Consider the following 25983-nt stretch of genomic DNA (forward strand, 5'->3'; position numbering starts at 1 on the left):
GTGCTTCGTACCTGACTGTCATCCTATGCTAAGCCTAGCTAATGTTAACTAGCAGCATTAACATTACCAACCTCCCTGCTTAACTCACCACAACTTTGTAGGTTTTGTCCCTCATGCTGGCCCTTACAAAACCCACAAGCTGACTCTCGGACACACAATAATGTGACCCGATTTAAAGTGGCTTTCACCCCTTTGGACACTGACTAAAACATAATATATTTCATACCTGTGTTGCAGCATCTAGGCTAATGTTAGCTGCATTATGTAATGACATACAATGTCGGAAATGCTAAAGGTTAGCCTGTCGGCTACCTGAAAAGTGTGTTTAAACTAACATTTACAATGGTCTATTTCAGGGATTCCCAAACTTTTCAACCCGCGACCCCAAAAATAACCGTGCCAGAGACTGGCGACCCCCACTATCGGATGTGACTCAAAAAATTAAATAAAATGTGCGCACCGGCCATACCCACTAGGCTTATCCAAACACGGGCTTAACGACAACACAAAAGAACAGAGCAGCCTGTTATGATTTTACATATAGAAATGTATATGATAAAAGCAGAATACCTTAGTCAAAAAATAATATCCATGTAACATGAGTGCACATTAATGCTGTCGTGCAAACTTAACTTAAACATTACTTTAATTTCCATTTTAACAGAAGAATATCTCAGTCAGGGTAATATCCACAAACTTTTGTAAACATAATGTACATTGTTGCTGCGCAAATTTACATTTTGGCAACTATGTTTCAGCGTTAATCTCATATAATGAGATGGATGCGCCCTATGCGCGGAACACAGCAAGTCCATTCTTGGTTTAATTGTGGAGACGGCCACACGGAGATCATCCTCCACATTTAGCCGCGATCTGTATTTGTTTTTAATATATGTCAGTGCAGAGAAAGTCTTTTCGCACAGGTATGTGGAGCCAAACGGCGTCAGTACGTCCAATCGCGGCCTTGAATAGCTGTGGATATTCCCTCTCGACTGAAATCCAGAACTCAGCAAGCGTCTTGGAATTAAAATCTGTCTTTAAAGTGCGGTCAAGTGACAGCTCTCTCCCCCCCAAATGTATTTGATTTATGGAAATCATTTCGCGACCCACCCCTCGGCGTCCCGCGACCCCCCGGGGGGTCCTGACCCCCACTTTGGGAACCCATGGTCTATTTGATAGTGTATTGGCCCTGACTAAGTTCGTGTGATGTATAAACCACAATCCTTGTCTACCACGTGCAGTTAAGTTTTTATGGCTTATACCGCAATTGTCAATGGAGAAATTGCATTACATTTTTACTTCTGGCATCGGCTGTGGGCGGGACTGTGATGCTCTATTACGGTTATACCTTAAGTAATTTGCATAGGGAACACCCAAGCATGCGTTGACGGAACGCAACTGTGTGTGGAAGCCGTTAGCACTTCAGCCAAAGATGGTTGATTACGAAGATACTTCCTGAGAGGCCATTTCCTGTCCCAGGAAATGTATGCAAATAGGGTAGCCCCGCACGAGGGGGGCCACTATCCCCCATTTATGCAGTGATCGAGCTCCCTTTTTAACATTGAGGTCTATGGCAGAATCCAAGAATTTCCCAGAATTTGTCAAAGCCTTATTTTTCTGAGCAATGAATGCACATTTCGGCCACGGTATCATGATCTCCAAACCCTCCTCTCCATTTCAGGAGAATGTCGTGACAGTATGACCCTCCAGTCGGGAGAAAATCAACATTAATGAAGTTTGTTTAGTTTGTTTTGTACTCCGGCTTCTGTCTGGCGTGGAACCGAGGCGGTCAAACGTCAGTCATACGTCAGTGACACGCCCCTGTGCAGGCGGGAACTGAACCAGAGCCCGTCTCTGACTGAACTCCACTTTGCCCTCATAGACATGAACTAGGACGACCCATCTTGCTACGCATTTATTATCTTTGCTTCAGCTGCACTTCTCTCTGTTTGCAGGTAAGCAGCACTGATACAAGTATAGCTGATACCTCAGCTATCGTGTCATGACCCACACCGTTGCTATTGGGTAGTTTAAATTTTTCATAACTTGGTTCATTTACTAGGGTTTAGAAATAAGCATTGTGTAGGCTACCTACTTTATAGCCTAATAACATTTCGCCATAAAGTAGGCTAAAGTGAACTTTTTTTTATTGTCAATCATCAATAGCCTATATAGGCCTTGTTATTGCAGTAGAATGAAATTGTGTTTCTCCACACTCCATGTGCTGGTTTGTAACAAACATTTCACATAAAAAAGTAGTGCACACGGTGCCACAACAGGTACACCTAAAACACAAGGGCAATTCCACAGAAAATGGACTTTTTGCCACATCCATAACGCCAGTGAAATTCCTTAACATTTGTATGATGTGAATGATAACATTCATTTTTTGTGCATTTTTTCTCATGTACATTCTTCAGCCAAAAATAACAAATGCTCAAATTTCATGTAATCATTCACATCATACCATACCATCACATTTTATTGGCGTTATGGATGTTACAAAAAATGTAATTTTCCATGGAATTGCCCACAACGCAAACATAGGCCTACAGGCATTACTGCGTAAGCTACACACAGACAATAGACAAGCATACGTTTTTTGTAGGTATTGCAAGTTAAACATTTTTGAAAAGTGTGCCAGAGATTTTATGAAATTATGAGGTAAATGGTATGAGGTAAATATGTTGTCGAGACCTGCAGCTTTTCTCAGTTTGACCTTGAGCAGGGTCCTCCATGTCAGCTGGGTCAGGATGAGGTATCTCGTTGACTGGGCCGGGAGGGGCTTTTGTTGGTGTGTTGTTTTTCTCAAACCGGCTGAATTAGATGTTGAGTCTGTTGAAGTCAGTGTTGCCCTCGCACGTTGAGGATGGCCCGGACCTGTAGTTGGTCTTACCGCAGGCACCTGGGGTCTTTTGTGTCTATAAAGTGGGATTGAATTTTCTGTCCATAGGCACGCTTGGCTGCTCTCACAGGTATGCCCTGGCGGATCTGAGAGTGTCTTTGTCTCCGGACTTGAAAGCAGCACTCATAAAAAGAGAATTATGCAACCGTTTTTGTTGTCCAAAAACAAGCAAAGGTGTGTCCACACAAGCATATCGCACAAACACACATACACACACAACACACATCAGTAACTCTTTCTTTCTCTCTCTTTCCTTTCTTCCCTTTCCTCTTTCTTTCTTTCTTTCTCTTTTAAACACACACAAACACACACATTCTGAGACAAAGAAAAAGGCAGGCTGAGCGTGCCACTGGTCTATCACCTTAAAGTTAAGGGCTCAGACTAGTAGAGCACCAGTCATTATGTGGGGCTCTGTGATTCTGCTGGGGATCTGTGGAAGCCTGCTCTTCCTTCTGCTCAAGATCCAAAGGCCGAACAAGTTCCCTCCTGGACCCCGCGCCCTGCCGCTCTTTGGGAATCTGCTGGACTTCAACCTGGTCAACCCTCTAAATGATCTACAGCGGGTAAATATTATTCATCTCCTGTCCTATGAACTTTGCTGTGCTGTTCCCATCTCTTTACGCTAAACTCCCACTTTCCTCTGGATCCTCCCTTGAATGCATATGCATGACACAAAAAACGCAATGGGCCCTTTTCAGCTCCCGCGACAGGCAGTTTGCGCTTTAACATCTTTGCGGCCTGTTTGTACATACCTCGCAATGATTTTACACGCACGTTGCGAAACAAATACGCCTGAAGTGGGCGCAAAAGCGTTAGTACATCTAGCCCTCAGAGAGGTTAATCAGCATTTAGCGTGCATTTGGAAGTTGGTCTTTGAAACAGACACTTGAACAATCGCAATGACAAACGGAATGTTAAGATATATTATACTAGGCCTACTGCTGAGTAGATATTTCCTTTCGCTTAAGAGATTTCTGCAGATGGTATCCCTTCGTCTCTATCCAAACAAAGATGAGTTAAATCACAGTTTTATATTAATGAATATGAATTCTGAACATGATTTCATTCATGGAAATGCATATACTATAGGCTTAAATTCATATTTCCAAATTGATATGCAGTATTTATAAAGGTCAATGTAGAATATAATACCGTTACATGTTTGTATTTGTCAGTACATGGTACATACACAGTACAAAAGTTTTTCTGAAATCAGACGTCTTGTGTACGCAGACACATGGACACACACACACATAATTATAGCACACACACTCACACACACATAATTATAACACATTGTATTTATTTTTTGTGCATGATACAGCTGTCAGATCAGTATGGGAAGGTTTTCAGTGTGTTTATCGGGTCGCGGCCGGCGGTGATCCTTAATGGAGTGGAGGCGATTAAGGAGGCTCTGGTGACTAAAGGTGTAGATTTTGGCGGGCGACCTCAAGACCTCATGGTGAACGATGTGCTGAAAGACAAAGGTAAACACTATAAATCATGTTAAAGGAGAATTCCGGCGAATTTTCACGTAGATGTCTGTTTCTCGAGGGCCACAAGTACTGCCAGTACAAAAATCCCCCAAAACAATAGGGCTATTCAAAGGAAAATTACGTTTTTTGTAACATCCATAACGCCAATAAAATGTGATGGTATGGTATGATGTGAATAATAACATGAAATTTGAGCATTTGCTATTTTTGGTTGAAGAATGTACATGAGAAAAAATGCACAAAAAAGGAATGTTATCATTCACATCATACAAATGCCAAGGCATTTCACTGGCGTTATGGATGTGGCAAAAAGTCCATTTTCCGTGGAATTGCCCAATAGGTTCTACCATGAGTTGATGAAGCCAACAGATGATGAAGCTGCCAGGCAGCTACAGTGCTACACTCTAGGGGCATGGACATGGGGAGTCATGGAGATGCCCCCAGAGTGTACTATAAAATACCTGGCAATGCTAGTTGTTGGCTGTAGCAACTTGAGCTAGGTAGAACTGACTGTTTTTTTTTTTTTTTTGTACTGACAATACTCAGTGACTTCGAGAAACAGAGATATATGTAAAAAATGGCCGGACTTCTAGTTTAAGCTCCACGACTTTCCAATGATGTCAGATCTCTGTGCCCTTTGATCCATTTGGCTACTGTTGTGTTGCACTGCATCAGGGGCGTGCAGAGACCTTTGAAGGGGCAGGGGCTCAAATTTTTAAAAAAGGGCACATGGAACAAAATTTTCAGAAAAAGTGTTCAGAGATCATAGGCTATAAGGCCACATCTTATTGATTAAATTCAAAGCTAATTTGATAGCCTAGAAATTTAGACGCACCCTAGCGGCAGCAAATATGTTATTGCCTAGTCTGGCTTGTCAGGCTATACTTTTATTGTTAATCACAGTGAACTACCACCATTAGCAAGCTGGTGTCTTTCAGATTCACGTGCTGTGCGTGTGGCCACTGAGTGAAATGACACGTAATGTCTGTAAACAGTAAACAGAGTTGGGTTAGTTAAACAACTACAGTAGCCTATGTCGTTGGCTTATGACGATTTAGAAAAGGTTTGCCTACTCTGTTTTAACTATGTCTACTAACCTAAGCTACCATAGTAACCTAAACAGAATATGTCATGAACGTTCAGCCTTAGATTTTCGAAGCTGCCAGGTTATTGAAATGGATGGACCATGACATGGTTAAAACGGGTTTGATAGCCTACTTCATTAAACATGAAACAACTTTAAACATTTTATTCTCTATCTCTAAGCTGAATACTATTGCATGTTCAGATAGGCTAACTGCCAAGTGACCTTACCGTGCTCCCAAACGTCTCCTGCAGCACTGTGCCTGCGTGCACCTTCTGAGAGTTCACTGAATGTATGACGTCAGGGATTGGTGGCCGCAAGGCATTTCAATTAACACAGAAAATTTTTATTTTTGTAAATTTCTAATTTCACAAACTATTAATGAGACATTTTAGCGAATATTCACATTGGAACTAGCGGAAGTATTACACATTTTAAAAAGTAAAACACGGGTCTTGTCAAAAGGGCACTTAGACATCAAAGGGGCAAAAGGGCAGGTGCTAGAGCCCCTGTAGCCCCCCTTCTCTGCACGTGCCTGCACTGCATGAGCGAGGGGCAAACCACACAGAGCTCATGATTACATCAGTGCAGTAGCCAGGCACACATACGGATGGCCATTTATATCTGTGCTACAGAGCCATTATGTATTGAAATTTTTTTTAAATTTTTTTTCAATTAAAAACACACATGCTACAATTATTGGCACCCCTACAAAACCCCTTGTAACAGACAACCATGAGAGTCGCTATGGGCTTGTAAACTTTGACCAAAAAAGAGGCCGAACAAAATCGACACCCCCCTCCCCCTGTAAAACTGGCTGTATTTTGGAAAGTATTGATCTTACGTAAAAGTAATTTTACAGTGTGCCTCCTGGGTAACATAGACAAAAAAAAAAAATGGGTAACATTTTTTCAGAATTCTTTGAGACCTAAGTGCGTGGGCCCTGGTTGAATTGACGTGGAATGACCCAAAATAAAGTCACACAGGCCAAACGCCATAGTCATTTCTCAGTATGACACTAGGCAGTACACAAATCAAATAAGAGGATTTGTATTGTTCTTGGTTAAAGGTGCAGTTAGTGATGGCGCATTTGTTTATGTTTATGTTTATATTTAAATGTATTAGCAGACACTTTTGTCCACAACAACATACATTCCACCAAGGATAAAACTAAACCCACACCGGGGAAATTTACTTGTTACAGGGAAGATGGATCCAGCAATAATAAGAATAAATAGCAGAAATATTAAACAATTAAACAATATAAGAATTAACAATAAAATGTTGAAAAGAATAAAATAGTGCACACAGAGCCTAAATAATAACAGCGGGGTGCTTCATCATGAGAGCGGTATTATAGAGCCTGATGGCAGATGAAATGAAAGACATGCGGCAGCATTCCTTCTTACAAGATGGGTGCAGCAGTCTGTTGCTAAAAGACCTGCTTAGCACTCCCATTGTCCTGTGCAAGGGGCTGAGCGGAATTGACCATGATCGATGAAAGTTTGTTCAACATTCTCCTCTCACCCACGACCTCAATGGAGTCCAGAGAGAGGCCAATAACAGAGCCAACAGCCCTTACCAGCATGTTTGCCTCTTTCTGTCCCTCTCAGAGCTCTACAGACCACTACGCAAAAAATTGCAGATGCTACTACTGTCATAAAATGTTCTTAACAGTGACCTGCACACACCAAAGCACCTCAGTCTTCTAAGCAGATCAAGGCGACTTTGGCCCTTCTTGTACAGGGCATCTGTTGTGTGTCTAGTCCAGTCTGCTGTTAAGGTGAATACCCAATTATTTGTAGACTGATACCACCTCAATCTCCGCTCCTTGCATGTTTAGTGGTGCAAATGATGGCGCCTTGCTGTGAAAGTCAATCCAGGGCCGGCGCTAGCCATTTGGGTGCCCTAAGCACAAATGCTTGGTGGTGCCCCCCCCCCCCCCCCCCCACACACACACACACACCCCAACCAACCACCACCACCACCAAAGGAATAAAAACCATTCAGAATTGGGGGTTTTTTGGTGCCCTACGCGCAGTGCGTGATGTGGGTGTGCGGAGCGCCGGCACTGAGTCAATCACACGTCTTGAAAGAATTGTGAATAAGCATTATAGTCTAGTTTATTTCTCCTGTCTTTGTCCTATGCAAGCATCCCTTGTTTATTCTTCAATTATTAGAATTCAGTAGGCACTGTCTAGGGACCTTTTTGCTTATCCTCAGGTGTGACTCTCCATTGTATAGACTAGAGATAGGATGGGGGGAGCAGACCTCCTATTGTCACCATTTGGCCATGAGCAAGTTGGGGTGTTAAAACAATATGTGGCCAGGCCTTTGAAGCTTAATTAAAGAATAATAAAGCTGACCAGGCCTGATGACACAACAACAAGAGACCACATCCCCACACACCACACCTTTACATTGCATATTCATACTAGTAGGTCACTCCTTCTCTTTGTGTGTAACTTAAATATGGTAGACTTGTTTCTGTATAGTCAGAGTACACTGGTGAAACTGTGTACCCCTGCAGGTAACCCCCAGAACCTAGTCAACGTCAGACGTTTCTCAGGCGTAACCCTAGGCCTAGGCAGTTAGGACCCACGATACCCCCAAGAGGTTATTGCAGGTAGCAGGGACCTACTGTCGAGCGAGGTTGCACGTCTTCCCTCTGCGGCGCAGATAACCTATTACTCCTATTTTATATAAATATTCCCCTTGGAAGTTGATCCGTAGAGGATTTATTGGGATGCTATAAAATAAGGAGCAGCTACGCCTAGGTCTTGGACAGTTGGCTAACGTGCAAAGATGTTTGACCCTAGAGATTATCTAGAGACACAGGTTATACTACTTCTTGCTCAGGGTTTATAAGGATGGATGGAGATTTTATTACCGTCCTGCAGTACTAAAGTCCAACTAACCCAAGTCTTAGACAGAGCAGATGAATAACCACAGAAGAGTCAAGTTATCTTACCCTCCTGCTGGAATTCGTAGAAAAACCAAGAAAAGACACAAATACTGCTTGAAGAATTGGATGCCAAGGTTAAATGAGTTCTTTACTTTTCAGCACTTTGGTGATGTTACAAAATGCGGCGTAATATCCACTTGCAGGTTACAATGTTGTAGAAAATGGAAAAAGAGTAAATCCACAAAATAGGAAAATAGTAAATCCACAAATGGAGAAGAGATTACAATAAAATGGTAAATCCACAAATGGAGAAAAAGAGAATATAAGGAAAAAAGTAAGTCCTCAAAAAGGGGAAAAAGTCAGCTGATTGTCTTCTGCAGTCACTCTCTGTCGGAGTAGCAGGTCTGATATCTGCAACAGGTTCCACAGTGTTTCGGTCCGCGACTCAGCCTGGCACGACGTCCAACACTTTGCTTCTCAATGAATTTCGGAGGACGAATTCTAACAACCGCACGCGACATCATAAAGCAAAAACCCAACGAGTTGAAGGAAGGAAAAAAAGAAGAAGCAGCCCTGATCATTTGGTTCGACCCCTATTTATACTAGGTAGACTTGACCTCCCCCACACATTCCTAAGGCAAATCAATCCTACTTTCCCACGACAGTTTAGAACCTTCTAGAAGTTCCCACGATAGGTGGGAATATTCTCATGGTAGCTGGGAATATCCTCACGATAGGTAATACATTCTAGAAGTCACTGATCTTAACAAACAATTTAAAATGACACACTTCTTACTTCTCCGGGTTACATTTCGGAGATGCAACATTAGCCTACATTCAGTAATTATGGTTTAGATCAGTGGTTCTTAACTGGTGGGTCGGGACCCAAAAGTGGGTCGCGGAACCATTCTGGGTGGGTCGCGGAGCTTGTGGTTAAAAAAAGAGAAGAAATCGCCCATTTCAAATAGACTTAAATTGAGACGAAATGGTGCAGAATCCACAGTGTGCGATGTTCACAATTGCTGGAACATGAGTGAAAATGCCTCATAATAAAGTACACCTGTCAAAGACAGACCTGTCAAGTACTTTAAGGTGACATCAGGAGTTGGAGACTTCACAAATGTAATGCCAAACAGCATGTTCTAAACAAATAGGCCTACAGGCACTTCGCCTTTCTTAGCATGTAGCTCACCAAATCTGTTGTCTTGAACGCTATAAAATATATATGGGTCGTGACTTCATGATCATGGAAATTGTGGGTCCCAAAGCCAGACCAGTTAAGAACCACTGGTTTAGATAGTTTCCGAAGTTACACAAACAGTTTACATTCAACGACAATTATAACAATGTGACACATTACATTTAACAACGTACACTTACAGTCATCAAGAGAGTTCGGTTACATTCTTACAGGTTACAAACACTTATGGCATTACAATGCAATCTGAATACATTCATTTAAACAGTTTTGAGACATACAATTCTCTTAAGTACATAATTCCCTAAACTTTACAATGTCAGGCTACTAAAGTACTTGTATTGATACACTTCATTCATCGCACTTTATTATTTATTATGAGGTCATTGTTTGCAGTTATGGTTAATTTTCCATTCTTTAATTCACATTCAATACTCATCAAGTATTTCTGAGGTCAGGGCAATCTGGTTTAGTAATCCAGCACATTGTTCATCATCTGTTACAACACATTCATCCACTTCCACACTTTCAGGTAAACTTAATTCAAGAGTAGGTTGCAAGGTCATTGGTTTAACATTACGATTCAATTCCTGGTCAGTTTCTTTCCTAATTTGCCTAATCATATTTTCTAGGTCAGATAGATTACCTTGATAGCTAACGCTGAATCTAGCCTTTCTGCCTTTTCGCCTTGTAAGACGTATTGGTTTTGTGCTACCGCTCTGTGGTCATATGGATGGTGTTCAGGCAACACGTCAAAACCCATGATGGGGTGACACAAAACATGCATCTCTCCCTTGAGGGGCACTGGCCCCTCATTGAAAAGAATAAAAGCCTGGATCCTGATATTCCATTGTCCTGACTGAGTCTTCAGAGAAATATGGTAGTAAAAATATGCTATCAGTCTTTAGTCTGGCGTTCAACCTAAGGTAGTTTCCTCCACACCATTTGACAAAGTTGGCGATGACCTCCCAATATTCCAGATCATTCCCTTTTGTCACAGAGCCAACAATAGCTGTGTCATCGGAGAACCTCTGGACGTGACAACTGTCTGTGTTGTATCTGGAGTCTGTCGTGCACTAGGTGAAGAGAAAGGGGGAGAGTACTGTACCTTGTGGGGCCCCGGTGCTGCAGATTACCACATCCGACTCACAGTCGTCACTCTCACAGAGTACGTAGTCTACTGCGGCCTGTTAGTGAGATAGTCGGTGATCCATGCAGCCAGGTCACAGTCCACCCCAGCTCTTTCCATCTTCACCCTCAACAGTGCTGGCTGAATTGTGTTGAAAGCACTGGAAAAGTAGAAAAAAACATAACTCTCACAGAGCCAGTGTTCTCCAGCTGAGAGAGGAACCTTAGTGAGCCTTGATAAAGGCTGTGTTCGGAAACGTCGATCTATAATAAATATATTAAGTAATCAGATTGTGTGGCTACTCTGTCTTTAATTTGATAAACTCTTGGCCAGCTCAAGGATTGTGTGCATTCGTCCTGGGACAAACCCCTGGGAACCTACTTCAATTTCACGGTATCATGGACTCCTTGAAATGCCTGGGCCATTTCAATCAAAACCTGGATGCCTTAGCTGGAGTCTGGATCATCTATCAATAATATATGTCCAGATCAACGCAAAATGATTTATAGGACACAAAATCAAGTTGTCAGATCCCTCCTTACTCCTTACAAACTCCTTACAAAACCAGTGGCGTGAGCTAAAGAAGAAAATTCACTAGAGGAAGATCCCTGGATGACCTGGAGACATTTTATTAAGAGGAATGCTCTCAAATCCCCAACGTTCTGACATGTTAGATGAGAACATGTATAACTCTTTTATTAGCAAAGGGAGATTTCACAAATAATTAAATTGTGGCACATGTGTTTTTGTTAAATGTATTACTTTCTATTTGAAATTTTGCTGAATTTTCCCTCATTGTTTTCATTGTGAAACTGCAGATAATACTGTATACCTCTATTTACTCATCTTTACCAGGGGTGCCACTAATTGAATAGGGTGCTGTATGTTATAAGTTGCTTTGGAGCGTCTGCTAAATGAACTGATGTACATGTATTTGATGCTTCTGAAACATTATGACCCAGGACGGGATGTGACACCAGGATGTGCCGGTTCTGCAATCTAAGTGCATATTATCACTATATCTAATTAGACTGTTGACCCATGTTCTAAAGGTGCATAATATCAATATAGCTAATTAGACCAACAGTCTGACCAGACCAACTCATGTTCTAAAGGTGCATCAATAAGTCGCGAGACTGTTGACTGGTGTTCTAAAGGTGCTTAATATCAATATAGCTAATTAGACTGTTGACTCATGTTCTAATGGTGCTTAATACAGTGCCTATACAAAGTCTTCAGCCCCATGCTGAAGTTGACTAAAAAGAGGAATAAAAAAAAAAAAAACATCTTTTGGAAATGGATTTTAATGCCTTAATTACAAAAATTAGGAAAAATCCAACATCAAGCACCAACCATCCAACATCAAGCACCAACCATCTTTCTAGATTACCAGGGTCTGGATTTTCCAGGCTAGTTGACTTGTGTTCTAAAGGTGAATATCAATAAAGCTATAGCTAATTAGACTGTTGACTTGTGTTCTAAAGGTGAATATAGCTATAGCTAATTAGACTGTTGACGCATGTTCTAAAGATGCATAATATCAATGCTAATTAGACTGTTATCTTGTGTTTAAAGGTTTGATTCTGCTTGATTATGGACCTGTCTGGAAAGAACACAGGCGCTTTGCCCTAATGACCCTGAGGAACTTTGGTATGGGGAAGCAGTCTATGGAAGACAAAATCCTAGGAGAGCTTTCTTACGTTATTTCCAAGCTGGAGAAATCTGTTGGTATGAATATGTTTGGTTTTAGAATTGCATTCAAATGCTTTTCATTTTGTCTGTTTGGTATATTTTAGTGTGTTTCATTCTCTGACATTAAGACAATAAGCAAAATCAGAGAGATGATATAGATCAAATATTTCTGTAGGAAAATCGGTGAGTCCTGAGACGATGTTCCACAATACTTCATCAAATATTATTTTTACGGTTCTCTTTGGAGCACGGTATGAGTATGATGATGAGACCCTTAAGATCTTTATCAAGCTCTTCACTGAGAATGCAAGGATTGCCAATGGACCATGGGCTATGGTAAGATGTCTGTAATCTTCTTATGCCATTTATATTAATGTAACCTAATTTACATTAATTTACATTGCATGGCTATATAGCTGGCTAATAACTGTGAAAACCAATAGATTTAGGGATTTTATGACTTTAATTTTAAGATTGCTGTCTTCTGTAGATTTACGACAGTGTTCCTCTGGCACGGAGGCTGCCCTTGCCTTTTAAAAAGGCTTTTGAGAATTGTGCAACGGCAAAGAAAATGTGCATACATTTGGTGGAACAGCACAAGAAGGCCAGGGTCCCAGGAGAGCCCAGGCATTTCCTGGACTGTTACCTGGATGAACTCGAGAAGGTTTGCATCACGCCAAGTTCCCTCACATGAAAACAATATTATTTCCAGCTTTATCTGAGTTTATATAGTTCTCCTGATACTTTTCTGCTCCGTTTGATCACTTGCCTAGAAAGGAGATGACAGGTCCTCTTTTGAGGAAGCACGGATTATTTGGAATATTTTGGATCTACACTTTGCTGGAACGGACACCACATCCAACACGCTTCTCACTGCCTTCCTTTATCTCTCTACTCATACAGACATTCAGGGTTTGTTCTAAAAACATCTTCGTCTAAATCCCAGTCACTTGTCAATAAGACAAGGGAATTGCCATGTTTGATTGCCATGCTTTGTCTGGCGTCCATCTCTGTGCTCCTTTTAGAGAAGTGCTATCAAGAGATCAGTGAGGTTCTGGAGGGGAAAGACAAGGTGTGTTTTGAGGACAGGCACCAGATGCCCTACACACAAGCTGTTATCCACGAATCCCTGCGTGTGGCCCGCACCGTCCCTCTCAGTGTGTTCCACAGAACAACTAAAGACACAGAGCTGATGGGTTATCGCATTCCAAAGGCAAGAGAACCAGCGAAAACACCCATTCCAAATCTGTACAATCTACAAATAGCTAAAACAGTTTTACAATATATACAGTATAAAACATTATTAATGATTTAATTGTCCAATTAGAGTTGATTCCAATATTGAACTAAATGGTAATGAGATCCTCTTTACTCTCCCGCAGGGCACTCTGGTCATTCCCAACCTGTCCTCTGTGCTGTCGGAGGAGGGACAGTGGAAGTTCCCTCATGAGTTCAATCCTTCCAACTTCCTAAATGACCAAGGACAGCTGGACAAGCCAGAGGCCTTTATGCCCTTCTCTGCTGGTAGGTCTGTGTATTAAAGGAGAAATCCAGCGATCCCCCCCCTCCCCCCCCATAGATCAAGCAGCTACAGTGCTATGCTCTGGGGGCATATTCATGAGCCCTCATGTTCATGCCCCCAGACTGTAGCGCTGTAGCTGCCGCTGCTTTAGCTGTTGGCTACAGCAACTTTAGCTGGTGGCTACAGCAACTAGTAGCTAGTTTTTTTGTTTTCGGGGGGTTTTTGTACCCCTCAGTACTCGGTGATCCTGAGAAATGGAGATCTATGTGAAAGATTGCCGGATTTGTGTGGATGTGGGTTTTTGACCATTCTAACATAAGATCCCGTTTCATAACAATGAGGTTCTAAAATTCTATGTTGAATTCAATGAACCCAGATAGTCTTTAGAATGTTCATTTTCCAACATTCACGTCACACCAGTGTGACGGTACACCCTTAAAGGCCAACGCCCACTGGTGGGATTTGACGCTCAAGAGATAGAACAGTTTTCTAACCTTTACTTTAGCGTTGACCCGCGTCAGATGCCTCCAGTGGGCTTTGCTCCGTTAAAAAATAATGGAGTTCTAAACTTTGCCGTCACTTGATGCGTATTAGGTGCTGCAAGTGGGTGTTGGCCTTTAAGGGTGTACTGTGTTAACATGTCCACAAAATGTTTGAAGTGGTTTTCTGTCATAATGCCCCCTGGATTGTCCACGTCACTTCTGCTCACCAGTCTCAATCTGCCCATATTTGTTGTCCAATGCCCATTGCGTAATTGTATTTATCAAATGCATACATTTGATTTCACCACAAGTTCTGTTTTTTGTGGGAAACGTTTGCTTTAGTAGCATGTTTTAAATGTTTTGTTTTATACATTTTGGCAAAAGTGCCTGTTTAGGCCTGTGTTTTCACAGAGTGGACTGAAGCATTAAAGTAATCAAGCAAAACTGTAATTTGTTGAATACCCACCAACATCCTCTTAGATTTACATGCACAAGCGCGTGCACCAATTAGTCCAGGAAATATTGTCACCAGGTGGGGGGCGCCTGTGCGGCCACCTCTTACAAACTACTCTGAGGAGCAACCACAAACCTCCAAATATGTCAGGACACTCAAATGATTTATAAAAGTTTTTGTTTATTAGAAAAGGTATGTAAAAGAGTCTTATGGTCACAAGAGTGAAGTGGTCCTTCAGTAGAATTCCTCTGTGTGGCCACAAGGGGTCTGCAGTCAATCCAGGCTGAACTCTGTTCCGTCGTCAGCAGGTAAGAAGTACGAGTGGACCCGCCACGGCCGCTGTCGATTTTGAAAATAAATCGTTTCTATTCTTTTTCTATTCTATTCTCTTCTTTCCATGTGTTGCAACTCTCGCTGGTAACTTTGTTAACTTATCCAGCAAACTATTAAAAATTCACGACTAACAAAACACTGCAACTCTCGCTTGCCCTCGAACTAGTCCATCTTCCTGTTTCCGCTTTGTCGCGCTCGTCTGAAAAAAAATGAGTGGTGCGCTACCTCGCGCTACCTGGCTAAAATCCTGGCGCGCCAGCAAGATCTACGTTATTTTGACGTCACGGTGTCGCGCTACCGGTCGGGTGCGTCGAGTATGTAGAAGCCCTTAGTCCCCGTGTAAACCCAGGTTTCCCTGTTTTGGTTCCCTCCCCCCTTTTTCCCTTACTTTTCTACCCCGTGACAATATGAGAAACAATCCAAGTCCTGATTGGTCAGATGCCAGTGATTCAAACCATTTGTTTTTTCTGACTGTTTAAGGCTGATATAGTATACATGTTTTTATTTTATTTTTTTATTTGGTGATAGAATTAGTATTGGTGTAACATGGTGTTGTCTTACCTCAAGACATGTATGTTGTCTATATAAAATTGTTTCATGCATGCATTTGAATTCTGTACACATTCTTACCTTTGCCAGGGCCCCGGATGTGTCTTGGTGAAGGCTTGGCCCGTATGGAGCTCTTCCTGATCATAGTCACACTGTTGCGTCGCTTCAAGTTTAGCTGGCCTGATGATGCTGGGGATCCAGACTTCTCTCTCATTTTTGGGGTGACTATGACACCCCAACCTTACAGCATGATGGTGACTCTGAGGAAGCCATAGTTAACCCACAGAACCACAGTAAAAAAAATAATAAATACTGTCATTCCTTACTATTTCTTGATGAGGCTCATTTTGGTTTAGGCTTAAGGTTTTGTTGTAAAATATTATTATATTCTCTATCTACAGTACATGCACAATGGAATGTAAAGTTGTGTCTGAAGCCCATAAACGATCAAAACAAACTATTAAGACCATCACTTTATATGTCTGCACATCCTCCCCTCCATTCTCGAGACAGCGATACAGTATCTAAAGAATGTTTTGAGAGATTTTCCTCAGATTATAGTTATGGTTATGGTATTTAGCAGACACTTTTGTCCAAAGCAACTAGGTACATACCTTCACAACATCTATTTTCAAATTAACTTTGAAAGATATATTGGGGCCTATCTTGCACAAAGCACAATTGACTTTGTACATCAACGCATGTATCATTCCTATTTTGCACCTGACCCACAGCGGATTTTTTGCCTCCACAGACGCACATCGGTAAATTAGGGAATGAATTCGCGCTCCTGGGGGCGGTTCCGTCCGGATTCCATCCTTTTGTCCGGATTTTTGTCATGAGTGGCCATCTGTCCGCATTTCATGAGCACATAGGCTACGCCTCATTCCAAGGCCCCTGTAAGCTACTCAACTCTGTTGCGTGTCATCATTTCTGACCCTCCGCCACCACCGTAGCAGCGCGGGATATCACAAAACTCCACCGATTTCCTTTTCGCGAAGCAGTCAATGCGACAACTCCCCTCCTGATTGATTGAATGAATGAAAACCATTGCTGAGCCTTAAGTTGCATAGGGCGAAACGAAAGATGTCTTTCAACTCTGCGTGGTATTCTGAACACCACTTTGCTAACAAAAGAAGGACAGATGCATACCATGCATTTTGTAAACTGTGAAACAGATATTGATGTCAGCTCCAGGGGTAAGAGTGCCATAAAGAGGCATGCTCGCTGTCACAGGCAGGCACAAAGAGAAAGCCAGATCTGCCGGAAAAATCCTCTGTGGCATCGTTTTTGCTCCAGCAACAACCACAGCTGCAGAGCTCACTAAGTTATTAAGTGATTACAGTGTTTCCTCTAGGATTTTTTTAAGCAGTGGGGGCAGGCCTGTCCGAACCCCCCCCCCCCACACACACACACCGTCCCCCTGTCCCACGGAACTGACAACTGACACTTCGCTGCAACACAAACAATAGAGTCCCGAAGCCATGACGTAGCGTTGCCAAGGCAGCAATTTCACTGGATCTAAACAAATCAATCTAACCATAGTAATCGCCATAGCTGTGGCTTTCTTAATCTATTTCAATAATTTGACAATGTTTCGAAAACGTTAGTATATTTTTTTACACTGTAGGAATCACATACTACAACATATATTCATACCAACACAATCAAATTCGTGACTACAGAGTTTTATTTTAGCATGGGTTTCCCCCGTAAAAGAGACCTGCATGTAACTTCACAGCATGCGTTTAAAATCCTTAAATTCACGGACGTGTTTTGGCTTTATTTTTTTGGCAAAAAAAGTCGCTCTTAACAGCCGCCAGTCTGAGAAGACGTGAAATATCCACTGGAATTTTGTTTCTTTCTATTACACCTGCCAGGGAATCCGTGTTATGTGGCTAAGCTGCTGCCTAGCAGGTACGTTTAAATGGATATATTTATTTTTATTAGCTAGAAATGATGCCACATGTCTAAATTCAGTGCTATTTATGCCACTTCGAAAGTTTGTTTAGATCCAGTGATTCTGCTGTCATGGAAACGCTATGTCACACTTCGGGACTCTATTATATGTATTCACCTCTATTCACACACAATGAGGCATTATTTTCAGTTGTGATTGAGCTGTATATTTGGAAAATCTACAACAGGTCTGCACAATGAATTTTGAAAGGCAACTGCGACTATTGTACGTCTGCCCCATTTCTGATACCGTGGGGGAAGAAAATTAAACCGTGGGGGGCCGCCACTACCAAATCAACATACAACACTGGATTAAAAAGTTATTGAGTTAAACAGGTGGGTTTGTTGACTAATGTGGAAAAAAAAACACACACACACACACACAGAACTAATGTTACTATGTTATTATAAGTATGGGAATGTTGGAAATAGCTGACATGAAAAAACTGATGTGAAAAAACAACAACAAATGTTACTATAATAAATTATGTTATAATAAATAGGTGCCTTCTATAGAAATTGTTTATTTTCTAACTTTTGGACACAAGTGTCCTCATTTTCAGTGTCATGGCGGTGGTCACCATAGTTCCGGTGCAAACGTTCCCTGGTGCTATTTTGCAGTTTCAGAAAACAATTCCTATTTTTAGGGTGCATGCTTGGCCACAGTGGTGCCTGCAGGAATGAATGCTATGCACACCCATCTACAGACCCCGGTCCGTCCATGCGCGCAACGAAACATTCAAAGCATTAATAATATTATTATTAGCATTAATAATATTTGCCCGTTTCCCTGTTTCATTCGTGCATTGGTCACCTACAAATTAGCCTATATAGTATAACATCCGCATGCAATATCTTTACAACAACGCCTAATAACGACCTATTCATTCGGACAACTCATTTGCACTATCACCATTGCACTACCACCATTCACACAGAGCACCTTAGAGCACCTTACCATACCTTACTATGCACAGAGAATCACAGGCTCAGTCCCTGCCTCAGTCATTGCAAGCGCCTCTGATTGATTAATCACCATGTGGATACTGTTTTTAGAATTGATTTAGATTAAGTGTTAGTATAATTTGTATTTTAGTAGCCTATATTTAGCATATTCTTTATCTTCTACTGTCCTTATTGCTTAGTTGTGTTTTTTTATTATATACATCTATCTATCTAACTTTATACAGCCCTATAAAGGCTAAAACAGGGCTGCCAACTTTTCAAAAAACCTTGGAGTGAGATTTGGTGGGGCCAACCAAAAGTTTGCTGCGGAAATTTTTGTTTGGCTCATTCAGCATTATACCGTACAGTAAAAAAAAACGTACATCAGTGGTTCTCAGGTGTAGATACCAGGCATGGACGGATTATGAACTTTCGGGCCCCTGGGCCCACATGTATTAAGGGCTCCCCACTAATTGTCGCATATGTGGAAGGGGGGTTTGGGGGTCCTCCCCCAGAATTTTTTTCATTTGTTTGATGTGATTTCCTGTATTCTGGTGCATTTTGGTAGCTTAAAATCTAGACACACCCTAGCGGCAGCAAATTACATTTGCTTCCAGGGCTAGTCTAGCAACTCTCCGTTGGCTTGTGAGCTCGAAAAATTAAGCTTCTATCAGGCCAATCAAATCGTCTATAGAGTCGTTAGGGGGGCATAACATAATGATTGATGGCAGAGTTGCAACGGTTTGGCTTGAATTCCCTGCTACTTGAAAACAAAGAACAAAAAACTTGTTTTGAGATGGCAAAAGTTTGAACTAGCCAACTAGCTCCGCTGGTGGGAAAACGCATGGGACTCAGTGCTGTCCTATTGCGTGCAGAGGGAATTTGAAAGACAACCGTTTATCCCGCCCCTCGGACTGAGCACTGCGAACGGTGAGTGCCCAGACCCTACATTTTAATGTGGGCCTGGCTCGTCAGGCTAGCATTTTGGGGATGGCCAATACTAAATTCAATCAGATTCATAGCCTGATGTGTTGATATTGAGGCAATGATTCCATGCAAAGGCTTGGGCTTCAGGGCCCCCTGACACCTTGGGCCCCTGGGTCTGGGCCCGGAAGGCCCGTGCAGTAATCCATCCCTGGGACCAGGGTCCCAGAGTTAAATGAACATTGGTATCAAAGGGATCTAGCCTACTACTAGGACCATGGGCGTCGGAGGCATTGTGAAAGTGGGTGGGACATTTCAGAGGGGGGGTATGGGGGTCCTCCACCAGAAAAAATGTTTTGGACTAGATGCAATTTCCTGAATTCTGGTACATTACAGGTTATTTAGATACTTCTATATAACAAAATAAAGCCAGCCTACAACATTAATAAAAAGTAAATCATGCATAATTTAAAAATAACTCAATAGGCTACTTGGCTACGCAATAAGGTTTCCATTACAGCACCGCAGACGTTCAATGAACGCATGAAAGCGGATGGTTTGTTTGAAATCCCGACACTCTTTCAACTACATGGAACGTAATAGTGATCGATCATCAAATACCTCCCCAGATTTCAGTGCCCATCAGTACCAACATTTAACAATATAATCAAACAGTCCAAAAGTAAATTAAATATCAAACTAAACCGTGAATCCAATGAAAATGACAATGAAGCACTAAACAGATGCTGAAAACAGCACTGGTATTTCGCACGGCAAAAGTGAGGGGGTCCAAACTAACAATTTTAAAAAGTGGGTGGGTGTTTTGTAAGAATTTAAGAAATGTTTGTATATTTTAACTTTTAAATGCATCAATCAGGTGCACTTTCAAAATAAATTCAGAGGTCAGACTTGCTTATTTTTATGGAAATATTTGTGCTGTAGCCTAAGCTATTTTGCACTTCAGAATTATAACCATGCACACACAGGTGGAATAGTTATGGTGATATTGCAATAAGTTCACAACCACAAAAACATATGCTACATTTCACAGTTCAGAAATGTTCAAAAATGTGTGTACATTTCAGCACTCCATGAAATTATGCAGAAGTGGTCACCTGTGTTATTCAGCTAGTTTATTTAAGATAATATATTGGTCATTGTAATAGCCATAGTCTATAGCCTACATGCTATTCCTTTTTCAGGATGTACCCATATCTGCATGATGTGAATGTTTGCATATGGCTTATGTCAGGCTTTATATCAATATTTGTGTCTCGTTATTTGATTTTCTTCATATTTTTGCATTAATGTCACTAGGAAGCATGCCAATATAAATATATTCATTTATCTGTAATGGGATTGGCTGGAACCTGACAATATAAGAACCATAGTGGGATAATCTATGGCTGAGCAATTTACAAAAATGTATGTAGGCCTACTGACAAATAGTTTACATTAGAATACATTATAATTTCGCCCCAAAGAGGCTATGTAGGAATGTGTTGCAATTTCAAAACCGGATTACTCAGGAACCACTTATTGCACGGAGGCATGCTTTATATCCTCGTATTCAGTATGGTTTGCTGTTTATTGTGATATTGGGTTTGCCACGTGTTGTGTGAAGGGTTAGTGAAATATTAAACCGAGAGTAATGGGTGTGCACTGTGTGCAAAATGCAAATATGATTAGCCTAAATTGCACGTCGGTTCAATGTTAATTTTCTCGCGAACCATTTATCACAGCAACTTGGCGCTAATATCATTGGAAAGCTTAGATTCCACACGTTCACCTGACGTGTGATATCATATAGGTTTAGTTTAGTTGAACCTCATCTGCCAGGTATTTGACCTACCTACCAGGTTGACACTTCAGCGTGAAAAATAGCCTACTCAATAATACTCAAAGCATACCTGAAGCCGGGGAAATGCGGGGGGAATGCGCCTGGGACGGCTTCTGAAGTAGCATCGCAAATGAGAGAAAATTTAGAAAATTCCACAGACAGGGGGTGCTCTTGAACCCTCTCACCGTCTCTGAAAGCATAACCGTGGCTCAACAGGTAGATCTATAGATAGGCTAAACTCATTTTTCAGGCATCTGACCGACCGGGTTGACACTTCAGCGTGAGAAATCGGGGGTGTGGCGTGTGAGTGTATGAAACTAATCAAATGCGTGTGTCTCACAGCCAATGCGTGAGAGTTGGCACCTATGCTAAAATTACTTTTAGTTTTGTTCCAGTTTACAGTTGTGTATGGCTTTAAACATCATGTGCGCTTTAACATCAGTAGCCTAAGCATTATTCCAGCATAACACTAACGTTTTGACAAGCACCCCAATTTTGCCTGTTCTTGCCCATCTGAAATAACTCTTTGCTGCCTCCATCTTTGCTTCCTCCATCCTTTGTGTGGGGCAGCCGTGGCCTACTGGTCCGGCTTCGGAATTGTAAACGGAGGGCACGCATCAGTGGCGGTTTTAGGTACGGGCGAACCGGGCGGTCGCCCGGGGCGGCATCTTGTAGGGGGCGGCACGAGCGCTTAAAAAAAAAAAAAAAAAAGAATAATAATAATAAACGTCGCAAAACGATTTTCTATTATCCATCACTTGTGTGAGGAATTAGGGAATTGGCGCCCCTGTTGCTCAGAAGGTAGGCCTACTGCACTGCATGTGCAGAGGAAGGGGCGAAGGGAGGGGTTTGCGGGGGACAGTTCACCTCTGGGTCTCCTTAATGAAACGGGAAAGGGGGGATGAATGGGGATCCACTGTATAGTAGCCTACAACAGTCTATTAGTGGGCTAAAATCAGTCACACCTTGACTTTCTTCCAAACAACGCACATCTCATAATGTTATGAATGCAGACCTATGATTCCTGCACATTTAATTAACTGTGTGAAATGGCTAATAAAAATAGGTGACAAAACGATTAAGAGGTCACCCAGGTGAATTGGTTTGGTCTTGACTGTGGTCGCGAGTGGATCATGGGAATTTGTGGATTGTTGTCGACTGTCGAGTGCCAAACACGATGGACAGAAAGCGGTCAAAGCCATCAGGTGCCCAGTTCCAAAAAAAAAGAAAAGTAGAAGAGGAGAAACGAGCAAAGGATAAAGGTATGTAATGTCCTAATAATAACAGTATCATGTCATGAGTGAAGGGCTAACGTCAATGTTAATTGATAGGGCCTAGCCTAGTATAACTTTTACGTTTGTTAGCCATCTTGCAATGATACCTATGCTTAGCCTATAAAATAATAATTCGGTTTTAACAAACACAACAACTAATTTCACCATGAGATGGATTATGCTTTGCAACAAAACGGTCAAAACCTCAAAAGTTTGAAAATATTTTTTTGTTGTTGGGGCGGGGGCGCTCGGGGGGATCTCGCCCAGGGAGTAATTGAGTCTAGAACCGCCACTGGCACGCATGGCTGAAGTGCCTTTGAGCAAGGCACCTAACCCCTCACTGCTCCCCGAGCGCTGCTGTTGTTGCAGGCAGCTCACTGCGCCGGGATTAGTGTGTGCTTCACCTCACTGTGTGTTTACTGTGTGCTGAGTGTGTTTAACTAATTCACGGATTGGGATAAATGCAGAGACCAAATTTCCCTCACGGGATCAAAAGAGTATACTTATACTTACTTTCGTTGTTTTCAAAAAACATTTTATATCCATGATGGTCTTGAAGTCTTGAGTTAGTGAATTAACTTAAATCAGCTTATTGTGTGCTGATAACCAGTAACCTACAGTAGATAGTAAAAGAAAGCAACAAGTAGCCAGCCTAGCCTACAACTTCTGTTGCTGCGAGCGTTGTTATTCTCTCTCCTGCATTAAAGCAACACCAAAGAGTTTTTTGTACCTTGAAATAATGTACTCGAACTCGAAAATAATTTATCGAAGCTCACTCTCGAATATCGTTGATCTTCTATCTCACTCGAATATCATTTATTCTCTCTCTTGAATATCGATCAAGGCCATACTTCTTTAAGTTGGGAAAACTGGTGTGAGAAGAGGCAGATGAAGAGTCCACAGTTTCAATTCTGGGAGCTTGTGATGTCAATGCAATTGGTGATGTTCTCTTTGATCAGGTCTTTCAGAGAAGCAAACTTCACTTTGTATTGTCAATCATTGTCTGCACTCATCCCCTTCTTCTTTGTAAACAATAATGTCAACTACTGTATATGGCTAGATGGCTTTCCATACACCTTATGGCGGCCTTACATTGTACGATTTTGGTCTGTTTTCACAGTCGGCGACTACATTTCCAAAGTCGGACAGAAATCATGGGAGTTGTACTGGAATCGCGGCGCGCTCCCGTCAACTAGATCGTTAAGTGTAAGGTGCCAATCTTAGCGGTTTTAAGTCAGTCGGAGTCAGTCTTTTTCGAGTTTTGCCGTTACGACAATATCAAACATGTTTGATATTATCGCAAGTCGTTCTAGTCGAGGCTCATGCAAATACTGACGTGAACTATAAAAAACAATAGTGACTTCTCTCCAGCACCAAACAGGAAGGGACAAAGTAGGCGACAGCTGTAGCAGGGACCTGATGAAACCCATGAATATGATAATTTGTTATTTCGTTTCTTATACATCATTAGTCGGCTCTTCCACATGACAGAACAACTCTATATCTGTTAGAGATGTCACACATGAAACAATGCTGCAGAAATACGAAAATATGACTTTGAGTTTAGTAGGCTATCATTTCAGTTCCTGTTGATATCTATTGCACGATGGGTAATAATTTAAAGGAATCTAGTTGCAGTCTTGTAAATAGTGCCCCTGCAAGATCCCTAGTCATTGCAAAATCTTAGTCTGTGACTTAAAACTCTACTACTTGTCTTTAGATGTGAGAGGGTCTGAGACTGTAGTCTTTCAAAAATCTTTTCCAAATCTTTGCAAATCTTTCCAAAGTCTGTCAGTGTAAGGAGGGCTTTAGAGACATGGTCTCTTTACAACAAACACATTCTCAGTTGACCAATCAATTTCAGCAAGGGAACTTTGTGGTCCACAAGACCCACAAAGAGTTTTCCGGATTGGCTTTTGATCAAGCCCATGAACAGGGCCAATGCAATTGTCAAAGGATAGTGGTGCTATTGGAATAACTGAGAACCCATCAGCCCTAATGCGATGGATGGTATCTCGACCAGAGTTTAGTTATTTGGTTTCTCAGTATGAGTCTGCATCTCAGGCCAAAGTAGCTAGTGAAGATATCTGACACCATGAACAGACTAACCAGTCTCGGAAATCCTTCACAGACAAGGTCCAGAAGTTGTTTGGTGTGATGAAGGACCTGGGCAACCCTTTTTAGGAGGAGTCCAGAGATCTTCTCACGCTAGAGTCAAAAGCCATTGCACACCCTAGTGCCGCTGAGCTTGTTGGCCCTCATCTTGAGAAAGGTAAGGTTTCTTTCAAAGACTTTTTCAATGGTTTGGGTGATTAAGCTTCCTTCTACAAACCAATTAAAAAGAACAACACTGACTTCTTTCGCCAAGAGTCAGACTCAGGTACAGGTGACCATAAGAAGCAAATTCTTTTAGCATGAAAAGCAGTTTTCCCTGCATCATTGAGCGACTCTGGAAAACTCCACATGGGTCAGAAGTCGAAGCTTGTCAACATTCTGGAAACTCTTATTTCTCCTCCAGACAAAGGATGAGTCTTCTCTTGTTTATTCATTGTCTCCAAAGGCATCCGTGACATTTGAAGAATATGCTGTTTATTCCAAAGATACATGCCTATCAAAGTATGCTAGGACAGACATCGTATTTGACGTCTACTGCAATTCCAGTCTGAAGGCTGAAAAAAAATTAGGCAAGGGCGGCAGACATAGAGGGCCAGATGTACTAACGCTTTTGCGCCCACTTCAGGCGTATTTGTTTCGCAACGTGCGTGTAAAATCATTGCGAGGTATGTGCAAACAGGCCGCGATGATGTAAAAGCGCAAACTGCCTGTCGCGGGAGCTAAAAAGGACACATTGTCTTTTTCGTGTCATGCATATGCATTCATGGGAGGATCCAGGGGAAAGTTAGCCTGGCGGGCCATCCTATATCATTGAGATGTATAGTCTGGCATCGAATCATTCACCTCGCGTAATCCAAGGGGCGGGCAGAGAATTGTCTTTCAAACTGCCTAGGCATGCAATAGGCCAGCGCTACGACCATATCCGTATCCGGTCGGCAAAACGGCAAATACATCCTTCTTCGAAAGGAATGACTTAAGTGCATTGTGTTGATCTACTTTCAAAGAAAAGCACAAGTCCAACTCCTCCAAAGTTGACGCCAACGCCGATTCAAACAACCGCTCTTCGTTTGCCATAGCCACCTTCCTTGTTGTTCACCGTCGCAGGATGTCGTTATCCTGTTAAGCCCGCCTTAAGACTCTCTAACGAAATAGAGCGCTGTGATTGGCCGTCATCCAC

The 25983-nt window shown here is 41.9% G+C and overlaps 1 protein-coding gene across 1 annotated transcript; it reads left to right on the forward strand.

Moving 5' to 3' along the window:
* Positions 1 to 1500: 1500 nt before the first annotated feature.
* On the forward strand, positions 1501 to 16124 carry LOC143134474 (cytochrome P450 2F2-like). Its single transcript, XM_076294884.1, has 10 exons — positions 1501 to 1955; positions 2954 to 3468; positions 4230 to 4392; positions 12293 to 12445; positions 12585 to 12745; positions 12900 to 13073; positions 13183 to 13321; positions 13435 to 13622; positions 13792 to 13933; positions 15840 to 16124. The coding sequence occupies exons 2-10, from the start codon at positions 3307 to 3309 to the stop codon at positions 16022 to 16024; spliced, it is 1467 nt and encodes a 488-aa protein (XP_076150999.1). The 5' UTR covers positions 1501 to 1955; positions 2954 to 3306; the 3' UTR covers positions 16025 to 16124.
* The last annotated feature ends 9859 nt before the right edge of the window (positions 16125 to 25983 follow it).

This window comes from Alosa pseudoharengus, unplaced genomic scaffold (genome assembly GCF_046254945.1).
Source record: "Alosa pseudoharengus isolate Yale_2024_CS ecotype anadromous, Long Island Sound unplaced genomic scaffold, YU_APseudo_1.1 YU_APseudo_1.1_scf_2, whole genome shotgun sequence".
NCBI classification, from domain to species: Eukaryota; Metazoa; Chordata; class Actinopteri; order Clupeiformes; family Clupeidae; genus Alosa; species Alosa pseudoharengus.